Below are 12,303 nucleotides of genomic sequence, written 5' to 3' on the forward strand. Positions count from 1 at the left end.
CTAAGACGTTTTTCATTCCATCTAAGTTTCTGGTTCCTGGTTCCAGGTTTGATCCTGTTGATCCTATACTATCTTCCGCTTCACCAAAAAGGAGAACGACATCTATGCCAGCAGAACATGAAGAAATTTTGCCTCTCAGTCAGCATGTCAACTCTGATATGAACAATCAGTCTATGGCCATGAAGAAGTTAATTATTGCAACAATAATGGAAAAATATCCTCAGGCTTTTAAGAGGCACATTGGGATTATAGAAAGATATAATAAATAAACTTGGCACACTGTACGAGTGTTAATGTGAACTTTCAGCAAGCAGATAATGACGTTGCCTAGTCCAAATACTCATAAGTTGGTCAACTTAGTTACAGCACAGACACTTCATTTATTTGTATGTACATTCTTACAAAAAGAAAAAAAAAAGAAATCAACTTGAACGTGCTCGTACTATTCTCCAACGACGGGTTTAGCGTACGGCTTTACAGCAGCAGTGGGAATGCAATGGAAATAAGAAATTATATGGTAAAATGGCATTGCTGACAGGATAGAATATAACTAATGAGGATGACTTTTCGTAGGTATCAATGCTTTGCACCGTCTCAACTATTGTCCCTATGGTTTGGAGCTGTGGCGAGAATCAGAGGGCATTGAGGAACCAGGGGTCAACCTCAAAATTTTTGGAAATTGTAAAAATTTGATAAACCAGTCGAGTAAATGCGAAAGGATGACTACTGGAGGTGGATTTAAACATCTGGGGATCTTTCAACAACTTATTATGAAAGAAGAAGATTGTCGCTGACCAGTTACGTCCTCTTTGACCAGAACGCGATAATAGACACAGTGCCGTTCAGTCTTTTTTTGGAACTTTATATTTGAGTGTTGCCGAATAGTGTATATACAAAATAGTTTTAGTTAAAAGGCACATTGTTTACAGAGTGGGTAACGCTTGAAATATAATCCTACATATTTTTTTTCAAAAGTTCGGCCATTACGACTCGGTGAGCGAGTCAGCCTAACTTAATGCGATTCACCACAGTTGTGAAATCTCTTGCGAACTAGACTGCCATCGACAGGCTACCCCAAGGCTAGGCCTAAGGGGGCATAGCTGTCCTAGCTCAAAGCTAGGCATACTAGCTTATGCTGGGAATTAATCTAGGAGATGTTAAGTGATTGGTAAGTAATTCGAGTAGGCTTAGTTCAAACTTTGTCGTTGAGTAGTCTATTAGCGTAGCGTAGCTTCTTGTCATTTCTTTTATCATTTAGATAATTGACCTTGGTTTTTATCTCGTAGTTTACGAGGCTAATCAGTCAATATTATGGATATTGTTATTGATAATACTGTAGTACTGCACTTCACTTCCCAGCCAAATACACGAGCCACGTATTTTTTCGACAGATTGTCTTGTGTTTTATAGTATGTAGCCTAATTCCAGTCAGGCCATTAGGCCTATTGTTGGTGCGAACCAGCATAGGCTATAGGCTAGTTGCCCATAGGTGGGTAATGCCGTTAGTGCACCTCACGCAGTGCACTGTTGGCATTACTTAAGGTTTTTTGTGGGTTTCCTCTGGCCCCCCTGGGTGCAACCACATTTTCTCTTTCTTCCATCTTCCTTTCCACCCTTTTCTAATTATAGGATAGTTTCATAATGCAACTGCAAGGTTTTCCTCCAGTTACACTTTTAAAAGCTTTCTACAGTCAGTTTCCCAGTACAACTATAGAACAGCTCTAAATGGACTATTACCGTGGAAATTGATTTTTCCTATACTTTTAATGTTGCTGATGAAGGATGTGGTGTTGTTTATTGTCGGTCAATTATTATTAACCTCATAACTGTATCCAATATGGTTGGGGACCCTTTGGGAACGCGGGGTTTTGGGTGGGGGAAATTGCTGGAGAAAGACCAGCCTATCATGTTGTTGTGGAATGATTCTGCGCATGCGCAAGTCATTAAGGAGCCATATGTTCAAGAAGGGATTGGCTAAGGAAAAAAATGATATAAGGAGCTATACTAACCTAACGTACCCCCACCTAACTAACTAAAAGCTTCCCTATAACACTGCGCAAGCGTGATAGTATTCCAGGATGGACAGCATACAATAACATATCAGATCTGAGGTTAATTACAGGTTTATTACAGTCGATGAACAAAAAATGAAGGGTAAATTCTTGATAAGCAACCAAAATACTTTAGATAAAGTCAATTTCCAAGGTAATACCCTTTGCGGAGCTGTAAGGAAACAACAAGCATTGCATACAATGCTGGCAGAGTTTTCTGTTTCAAATTCATTATCATGCTTTAATGTTTTGGAGTAGACTGTGTCCATGTATCCCACCTCCATTCCGTGTGGGGTTTAGCTGTGTAATTACTTGGTAAGTACTTATATCAAAATGACATATTCATAATAAAATTAAGTTTTATACAGTGGTCCCCCACTTTTTCATGGGGATAGGTTCAAGAACCTACCGCCGAAATGCGAAATCCCCTGAGACGTTTATAACTGCTTATAACTAACAAATAACCTTGTATCCCTTAAACTAAAACTCTGCCTAATTTAGTGGTTCAAACAACATTATACCTTAAATTATCATACTTAGACAATTTAATATCAATTCAAACAAAAATACACCCCAAACCATCATCCCAAAACACCCTAAGTCATCTTAGATTAGTACTCTTCTACACCATTACTCTTATGTAGAGTCATGCCTCAAACTTACATGAGGTTAGGTTCCAGAACCCATCGCACAAGGTGAATTTTCGCATAAGTTTGGCATGTTTCAAAAAATGCTAATAAATGCTTATTTCTAAAGTTTAAACACTAAATATGACCCCAATCATGCTCCCAAATTGTTAAGTTAACTTTAAAATGAAATTAAAGTTACTGTAATTTCATTTAAAAGTTAGCTTAATACATTACCCTTAAAAAAAGAAATAAATGGTTGACTTAAAAATAGAGTTGGAAGAGAATTTCTGTCTCTCCCTTTCCGACCGATCTATTTTTAGAAGTCTTCTCAACCTCTTTTTAGTAACTTCTTTATTCTGCATCTCTTTCTCTTTGTTCTGAAATGCTTTTTCATGAACAAACAATGTTTTTTATTTTGACTAATACAACTCATAGTTATTGTGTGTCTATGTTTTAAAACGTATTTGCTACACGAGCGCATTTAGACTTTGTAGACGGTACAGGTAAAATTAGATCAATTTAAACTAACTACTGTACAGGTAAGACGTACAGAAATAATGTTGTAAAATGTGAGCACTAACTATAGAGAGAGAGAGAGAGAGAGAGAGAGAGAGAGAGAGAGAGAGAGAGAGAGAGAGAGAGAGGAGAGTTATCATACAGTACTTAAGAGAGTGACTTAAGAGAGTGAAATTATTTATCACGGAGAGAGAGAGAGAGAGAGAGAGTGAGTTATCCTTACAGTACTTAAGAGAGTGAAATTATTTATCAGTTATTACGGAGAGTGAGAGAGAGAGAGAGATTGTCCTTACTTGAAATATCAAGTTCATTTATATATGAATTATTACAGAGACAGAGAGATTAATGTGAGAGAGAGAGAGAGAGAGAGAAAGTTATTCTTATGTTAGATATCAAAAGATGGCAATTCAGTATTAAACTAACTTTTAAATGAAGTTAAAGTTACTGTAATTTCATTAAAAGTTAGCTTAATACATTTTAAAAAAGAAATAAATGGATTCATGCAAGAATATAGGAGGGAGTAGGCAGTCCCCAGTTTACATGTTGTTTCCGTTCTTACGCATCAGAACCGGTAAAATCGTCAGAACCGAACGACGCATAGGGACTAACAGAAAAGCATATAAAATTTGAAACAAAAGTTATGTGGTAGCCTTACTTTTAATCCTTTGGTATGCACCATGTTGTTTCTTGATGTTTTACCTACATTCTGATATGGTGTATATCCAAAAACTGGTGGTTCTGGAATGTAAAAATTTACAATTTAGTACAAAGTACAGTATGTAGTAGTGCACTGTACAGTAGTAATTGTAAAGTCCTGTATGCAATAAAGTACAGTATAGAGTACTGTACATATACTGTACAAGAGTAAAATACATTTTGTTATACTGTACAGTAACACAGGTGTACAGTACTGTAATTTATACCAAAGAATGTATAAAAGATAAAAAAAAGTGAATTCCTTACTTTCAAGAAGAGGGTAGGATTCTCTCAGGGAGATGCAGTGTGCTCATATACCCTCGGTTTCCTAGCCAAGAATGAGGAACCTTCCAAGCCCTGGCTCCGTTCCTTCATCGTTAAAAATTTAATGGAGATCCTCAGCCAGGAAGAAGAAGAAAGGGTTCTTTGCCCCATCAGAACCCTAAGGTACCTGAACAGGACTGAGAGGATCAGAGGGCCATCCAGCAGCCTCTGGTGTTCTGTTAAGAATCCTTCCTGCTCTTTATCTAAGAACACATTGTTGTTGTTCTGAAGGTACCTGATTTCCGAGGCACATTCATGGATTCAGGAGGACATTTTGCCTTCCTTCAAAGTTAAAGCTCACGACGTCCAAGCAGTCGCTACCTCGTTTGCTTTCAGCACAATATGTCCCTCTTGTCTATCCTGCAGTCAACTTATTGCAAGTGCAAATCAATCTTCGCATCCCACTACTTAAAGGAAGTGGAAACAGTATTCGAGAATTACAGTACCTTGGGGCCATTATCAGTGGCTGGCATGGTATTGGGGGGAAGAAACATAGGAAAAACTCTTTTCTCCTCTATCTCTTTGCCTTGACGCAGGGTGTTGAGTTTTGGGGAGCCTAGGGGTACTATGTACATGGAGTACCCACCAGTTTTTAGTAGGTGGGTGGTGGTTTTGATGTCAGTGTAGGTGACAGTGTTGTCTGGTAGTTTTATTCTGGCACTGCCCAGGGCAAGGGCACCTTGTATGCTTTGCTAGCCATCGGTCATATCCTTCAGTGCAAAACTCCCACCTAAATAGCGGTGACCCATGGCTTTACCGCCAAGCCACTACAGGATAAGATGAGCACCAACCAGGGGCAGTATTCACCTGCAGTAGCTCTCTTACCAGGTAAGGAAACAACAGGCATTGTATCAGTGCTAAGCAATTTTTCTATTTCAAAGTGATTACCATTCCTTAATGTTTTGGAGTAGAATATGTCCGTTTATCCCACTTCTGTTCAATGTGGGATTCAGCTATGTAATTACTTGGTAAGTTACTTATATGAAAATGATATTTTCGTAATAAAATTAAGTTTTATATATACTTACCAAGTAATTATGGAGTTCGAGCCCACCCTCCTCCCCTCTTATGGACATAAGGGCACAAACGAATTGAGCTCTTCTGCTGGGTTGCTTCTATTGTTCCCCAGTAGTGGATGGGCTGGTCACCTACACAAAAACAATAGAAGCACTACCTCGATTTTTAATAAGGCTGCCGTGCGAGTTAGAAACTATAGCTACGTAATTACTTGGTAGTAAGTATATATATGAAACGTAATTTATGAAAATATCATCTTTAATTACAGTGGTTTGTATCTGTTATGTATGAAAATAAAGAAAAATTGTATACTGTATTTTCTAGTAAACTTACTGTTGCTTATAAGCTACAGAATGTATAATATGGTGCTAATGGAATTTTTTTATTTTAGGTTATACCACACTTTATTGTGAAAATGTCTGACAGTGAAGATGATAGGCCTGCACCATCTATGGTGTCTGCTGATAATTCTGATGATGATGGCCCCAGTACAAGTTGGGGCTTGAAGCGAAGGAGTAAGTGTGCAATAATATCAGATTCAGAGAATGATGATGATGATGACGATGATGACTTAGAAGAGGAAGTAGTTAAAGGTATGTATTATGGGTTTAAAACCAAAACCATTTTCAAAATTGAACATTGTTGGCTCTATCTCAAGAAAGATTTTAAATATCTAACTTCCTGGTAGTTACATATATATAGCTTTTATCCCGCTTCGTTAAATCAGCCGACGTGCAGAAATTCAGAAATTAGCGGTAATCGCCGATAGATGGTCAGGTGGCTACCTGGAGCGCCCTCTACCAGGTAACTAGAACCATTCCTAATTGTCTCAGAAATTCCCGCCGGGCGTTCTATCAACACGTTGAAGTCGGCCTCTTTGGTTTGCTTTTACTACAAATTGGTGAAGTACCCATTACTTGTTTGGTTTTTGTTGATATTTTCGCTGATTTGGATCTTCCCTGTTTTCAAGCCATTGTTAGCCTATCTGTTCGATTTCTGAGCTGTTACAATTGTTCTTTGTACTTGCTTTTCAAGATGGCTGACCCTGTTGAGAATGTGTGTTAGGGGATGCAAGAACCGGCTTTCCAAGCTGCTCTTGATCCCCACACAGTTTGTAAGAAATGCAGAGATCATGTGTGCACTTGATGATAGATGCAAGGAGTGTGAAAGTTTGTCCGAGAAAGAGTGGAGAGAGTATGATCGCTATGTGAGGCGATTGAAAAGGATGAATTAGGAGAGCCAGATCTTCCAGTGTCCTTTCAGCTAGGTCTTTGATAGTCAAGTCCTTTCTAACTTGTCTGATACTAATATTCCCTGATCCTAACTCCTAAGGTTTAGTAATTCGATCCTCCTCGGAGTCGGAGTAAGTAACTGGCTTTAAAGGATATAATGGCTGCTATTTCGGCCATAGGAGTTTCTAATACAATCCCTTTCTTTGGATAGGGAAGTGATGGGGGGCAGTATAGTTTGCAAACAAAAGTTGACATAGATGTTAGTGCAGTGAGGGTGCGTCCGTTGTGTCTATCACGCCTCCTAGCCCTAGACCTCTTCCATGCTCCCAAACCCTGGGGAGGGGGAACGTCGACAGGCTAGGGAGGAGAGAGCGTTGAACAACGAACGTCCCCTGGCGATCCTGTTGACGCATCCCAGACGCTCCCCTCGCCGCAGGAAGAGGCGAGATGAGGACGTGTTCGTCTTCCTCGGATGACGCAAGACCCAGACGTGGTTGGCGTCAGTCACAGAGTCTAGACCTATCAAGAGACGTGCAGGTCCTCTTCCCGCCTCCAAGAACCCTCTTGCAGCAAATGGAGCTCTCAGAGAGATTCCTGTCGGAAAGAAGACGGCGTTTCGCGCCTAAACAGAGGCGTAAGACGATGAGCTTCGTCGGAGGAAGAAGACGATACATGACTTCGGTTCACGCCTCCCCTCCCCAGAATGGACGTGTCACAGCCACGTCACCACCTCTTCATCAAAGATCCAGCTGAAGTCTCGGTTGTGATTAGTGCAGTGCCATCTCCAGTTGTTTCCCAGCAGCAAGCGGCACCTCGGCAAAGTTCTTGTGGAGTCAGCGGTCCTTGCGTCTCTTTTTTGACTCTTACAAGTCGCAAGGACTAAGAGAAGAAACACACAAAGAAGGAATCAGGACGCTCAACAGACCCAGGAAGAGGGTAAGGCAAGAATCAAGAACAACAAGACGCTAACAACCAGCAGACAGAACCGCATGACAGGTTGCAGCTCAGACGCCTCGCAACAAGCCGCGACGAGTGACGGGGGAACAAGGATCAAGACTCCACCGAGCAGGTTGAACGCATCGCGCATTGACACACAAGCAGCACGCCGATTCACACGCTTCCCCTCTCGTTCGACATCGAAATTAGGATCCTTGGAAGAGATCTCGGAAGAGAGGAAACTCAAGAAACTCTTCATGCCGCTGATCTGAAAAGATTTCACTCTTTTGGCGGACTTATTTCAACGATTTTCATCAGGGCCGTACTCTGAGTCCTCCTCTCCCAATATTTTGATGGTAGACCCAGAAGTCTTCCTCATTCAAAAAGACAGTGTTGGCCAAATCAGTGAAGAGAGCAGCATTACGTTCTGAATGATTGGATTTTGAAGAAGAAGGGAATAAGGAAAACAACTTTTTCCTTTCCTCCGACAAGATTGGCTTCTAGATCCAGCGTGTGGTACGAGACTGGGAAGCTCTCGGTTTGGGAGTTCTGCCTCCTCCCTGGGGACTTCCAGACTCGTTGACTCTTCACGGAGAACAGCCCATGACTAAAGCCAAAGTTCTGTGGTCCACTTCGGAGTTGGATCATTTGCTGAAAGCCGTCTTCAGAACTATTGAAGTCTTCAGCTTGATGGACTGGACTCTTTGCAGCTCTTTTGGAGAGAGTGTGTCAGGATCAGAAGAATGACACGCAAATGCACCTTATTGCCTGTCTCGATAAAGCTGTGAGGGACCGATTCGGTCGAACTTTCTGCCCTTTTCACAGCAGGTGTTATCAAGAAACTTGAGCTATGTTGTGTTTGTTAGGTGTCGTCTGGATGACTTTAGCTCAGAAATCTGAACTGTTGTATGCTCCTTACAAACAGCTCTTCCTTCAGAGCTGGTTAAGGACTTATCAGCAGCCATGCGCAACAATCAACGCAAGATCTGATCACAAGGACTGCTAGGAAAGTTCTTCCGCAAACTTTTTGCCAGGAAGGACAAGGAAGCTCCTCCCACGCCCAGCCCTTTTGGGAGAGCCCTTTCTGAGAGGAAGTCAGAGGGAATGGCTGCTGAGGACAACCGTGGAAGAACCTCCAAGCAGCAACTTAAATCCAAGAAATGATCACAAATAACCTCCAGACACAAGTGGGAGGAATGAGTTATCCCCTTTTAAGTAGCACAAAGGAGCGGACGCGTATGGACAGTCGAGTTTTGAAGGAAGGATACAAGATTCCCCTTCCTAAGGAACCTTTCATAAGAACCGTTGGTTGACAGCTACTTACTGGGGAGCAAAGCAGCAGCTCTTCAAGAACAGGTGACCCAGATGCTAAAGCAGCAATAGAAGAGGTAAAGGACCTCTCGTCAGAGGGTTTTTACAACAGACTCTCCTTTTTCTGGTACCCAAGAGTCGGGGTTGTTGAGACCAGTTCTGGAATTTTAAGTCCACTGAACAAGTACATATAAGCAAAGTCAAGTTTGCCATGGAGACATCTCGTCAGTCCTGAGCACCAAACAGGAAGACTGGATGGTTTCAATAGACCCTACAGGACGACGTGTTTTCCGTACCAATTCACCTCAAACTACAGAAAATATCTGAGGTTTGTGCATCTCGGACAACCTATCAGTTCAGAGCACTTTGTTTTGACTAAGCCACGGCTCATACGTTTTTTCTCGAGTGGCATCGAACGAGCTCACTGAATTTACATCTAAAAAATGATACGTTTCTGGATGTACCTGGACGTTGGCTAATCAGAGCCAGATGCATGGCCAAAGTGTCTGAGGATCTGCAAGTTTTAATGAATTTGACGCAACAATTAGGTCTGGTAAAAATTGCCAAATCGCAGCCAACGCCTTCACAGGACATCATCTACCTGGGGATGGAGGATTCAGTCAGTGGTTTTTTCGGCTTTCCAGCCCCAAAACGCATTCTAGATTGCTTAGAAAGGTGAGAAGCTCTTTCTAGGAGATGGACCTGCCCGGGCGAGGGGAGTAGATGGAGTCTGCTGGGGACCTCTCCTCGACGAACAATTCATCTCCCCTGGGAAGACTACATCTCGCTCACTTCAGTTCCATCTGGTCAAGCTATTGAAAAGAGGCCAAGATCTGGAGACGCGGATTCGGATCCCTCTGGGAATCAAAAACATTTGTTGGTGGAACGACCCCAAAAACTTCGTAGGCCTCTAACTTCAACAAAAGAACCCCGACCTGAGTGTTGTATTCAGACGATCGGACATGGGATGGGTTGGCAGCTGGGGAAGGGCGAGATCTCAGGTCTATGGGAAAACCATCAGAAGAAATGGCAGATAAATGTCAATGAACTGGTGGCCATTCATCTGTACTCAGTCCACTTTCAGGAGAAGGTCCAGAACAAGATTGGGGCCAGTCAACGAGACAACACCTCAGCGTTGTATCCATCAGGAAACAGGGTGGCACTCGGTGCGTTTTCCCCTTTCGCAGGCAGCCAGCGATCTCCCTGCTGTGGGCAGAAACGCACAACTTAACTCTGATCACCCGCTTCATAGAGGAGAGAAGAACGCCAGAGCCGATCTTCTCCAAGCAGAGGAAGACAGGTTCTCACGACAGAATGGACCTTACATCACGATGCGTGCAACAGGCTTTTGGAATCTGTGGGGAGAACTGGTCAATAGACCTCTTTACACACAGAGAAGAGAGAGGTTGCAGTCTACTGCTCTCAGTCCCAGACCAGGAAGCAGTGGGGTGGGCGCTTCCTCTCATGAATTGGGAGTGGACTAGGGCAATATGTACGCTTTTCTCCATTCAAGATCCTAGACAGAGTCTTGAAGAAGTTCAGAGAGTCGAACGACGCCTCGCATGACCCTGATAGCTCCATTTTGGCCCATGAGACCATGGATCACGGAGTTGATGGGTGGCTAGTAGACACCCCAGATCGTTACCTTGTCGGAACGATCTACTCAGACAGCCACATATAGAGAGATACCATCAAAATCTCCTCGCTCTCAACCTAACTGCCTTCGACTATCGTAAAAACTGGCAAGAGCCGAAAGTGGGTTTTTCAGGAAGCTGCAAAAGCCATCGCGAGAAGCGGAGGAGAACGTCCACACACCAAGGTGTACCAATCAAAGTGGACGTTTTCAGGGAATGGTGCAGGAAAAACAACATTTCCTCTTCCAGTACCTCTCTAACTCAACTGGCAGATTTTCTTCTGCATTTGAAAACCCAGGAAACAGCAGTATCTACCATCAAGGGATACCGAGCATGTTTGTTTCCGTCTTCACACAGAAATATTGATGTGTCGGAGACAAAGGACCTCACGGACAAGGCCTTTGAGACAGTTAAGAGGAAGGACAACCCGACTCCTCTTGGAACCTGGACGTAGTCTTAAAAATTTTTAACCTCGAATAGGTTTGAACCTCTCGACAGGCTTCATGGAAGGATCTCACTAAGAAGACCCTTTTCCTGGTCTTTGGCTACAGCCAAGAGGGTAGGAGAACCACAAACCTTTAGCAAGAAAGTAGGCTTCAATGGGGAAAATGCAGTATGCTCACTTCAACTTGGTTTTCTCGGCTAAAAACGAGAACCCTCTCTCAACCATGCCTGTGATCTTTTCCATACCAGGCTGTCTCATTTTTAGTAGGACAGGAAAGAGAGAGGCCTTTGTCCAAAGAAACTAAAATTTTATCTACATAGGACCAGAAACATGAGAGGGTCAGACAGATCACCTCTGGTGCTCAGTGAAGAAACAACCGTTACCCTTATCAAAGAATGCACTGGGCGTTCTTTATCAAGGACTTAATAAGGGAAGCTCACTACATCAGACGAGAAAAGCTTTCCCAATCCTCAAAGTCAAGCCACGAGGTAAGAGATGTGGCAACTTCTTAGTGGCTTATAGACATAAGACAGGTCTATGAAATCGATTTTGGGCGACTTTTTGGCGACAAATCTATCTATCGCAGATTGTTACCTGAAAGAAGTACAGACCCAGTATGAGGATTGCTGTTCCCTGGGTCCGTACGTTGCCTCCCGGCGCCGTGGTTGGAGAGGGTAACACTGCCTCTGCCTATAACCTTTTTTTGTATTATACCTTGCCTTTTTCTTGATTTGAACTCATGTGGTTGTCTGTGAAGGTTGTTGCAACCTTCCACAGTCTGGGGTTGCAAGTCTAAGTTAGGTTTTTATGAGTGTGTTATTTAGTGATTTTAGTGGGTCAGGTGGTCAGCTCTTTTGTCCACATGGCTATGCCAGGATAGCAAGGGTGGTGGTCTAGTCATGTTAAGGTCGAGACGTGTGACAGCCCCATAGAGACTTTCTACAGCCCCTGGATGGGTACTGGGTCTCTGGATGCAGGCGAATGAGGCAGGATAATTATGAAACCCTTCCTTATCAGGTAAGAACCAGAGTATGTTTACAGCTAATATTTAGTGTTTAGTAATTATACGAATTCCCAACGGTGTTTTGGTTCTTCTAACTCCACCACCCAATGGTGTCAATCAGCTATATATATGTAACTACCAGGAAGTTAGATATTTAAAATGGTATTTTTCATTATAAAATAAGTTTTTAAATAATTACCTGGTAGTTACATATATAAAAGGTCCCTCCTCCTCCCCTCTGAGAACAGGGCATGGAATTTCTGAGGACAATTGGGAATGGTTCTAGTTACCTGGTAGAGGGCGCTCAGGCGGCCACCTGACCATCTATCGGCGATTGCCAATTTTGAATTTCTGCGTCACATTTAAGCAGATCGGGATAAAGCTATATATATGTAACTACCAGGTAAGTATATTTAAAAACTTATTTATAATGAAAATACCATTTCCAGCCCCTTTGTGAACTGCCACATTTTACAAATGCCAATTGTGGATAAGCCATGGATAAACCA

At 42.4% G+C, this 12,303-nt stretch overlaps 1 protein-coding gene across 3 annotated transcripts in view; it reads left to right on the forward strand.

Annotated features, from left to right (window-relative positions):
* The first annotated feature begins 435 nt into the window (after positions 1 to 435).
* The window catches only part of LOC136835386 (protein split ends-like), a 66,739-nt gene continuing 54,871 nt past the window's right edge, over positions 436 to 12,303 (forward strand). For all 3 annotated transcript variants that reach the window (XM_067098871.1, XM_067098872.1, XM_067098873.1), the window contains exons 1-2: positions 436 to 1,168; positions 5,625 to 5,826. In XM_067098871.1, the coding sequence (XP_066954972.1) occupies positions 5,649 to 5,826 (178 nt within the window). In that variant the 5' untranslated portion in view covers positions 436 to 1,168; positions 5,625 to 5,648. The remainder of the gene's footprint in view (positions 1,169 to 5,624; positions 5,827 to 12,303) is intronic.

Source organism: Macrobrachium rosenbergii, chromosome 55 (assembly GCF_040412425.1).
Source record: "Macrobrachium rosenbergii isolate ZJJX-2024 chromosome 55, ASM4041242v1, whole genome shotgun sequence".
Classification (NCBI taxonomy): domain Eukaryota; kingdom Metazoa; phylum Arthropoda; class Malacostraca; order Decapoda; family Palaemonidae; genus Macrobrachium; species Macrobrachium rosenbergii.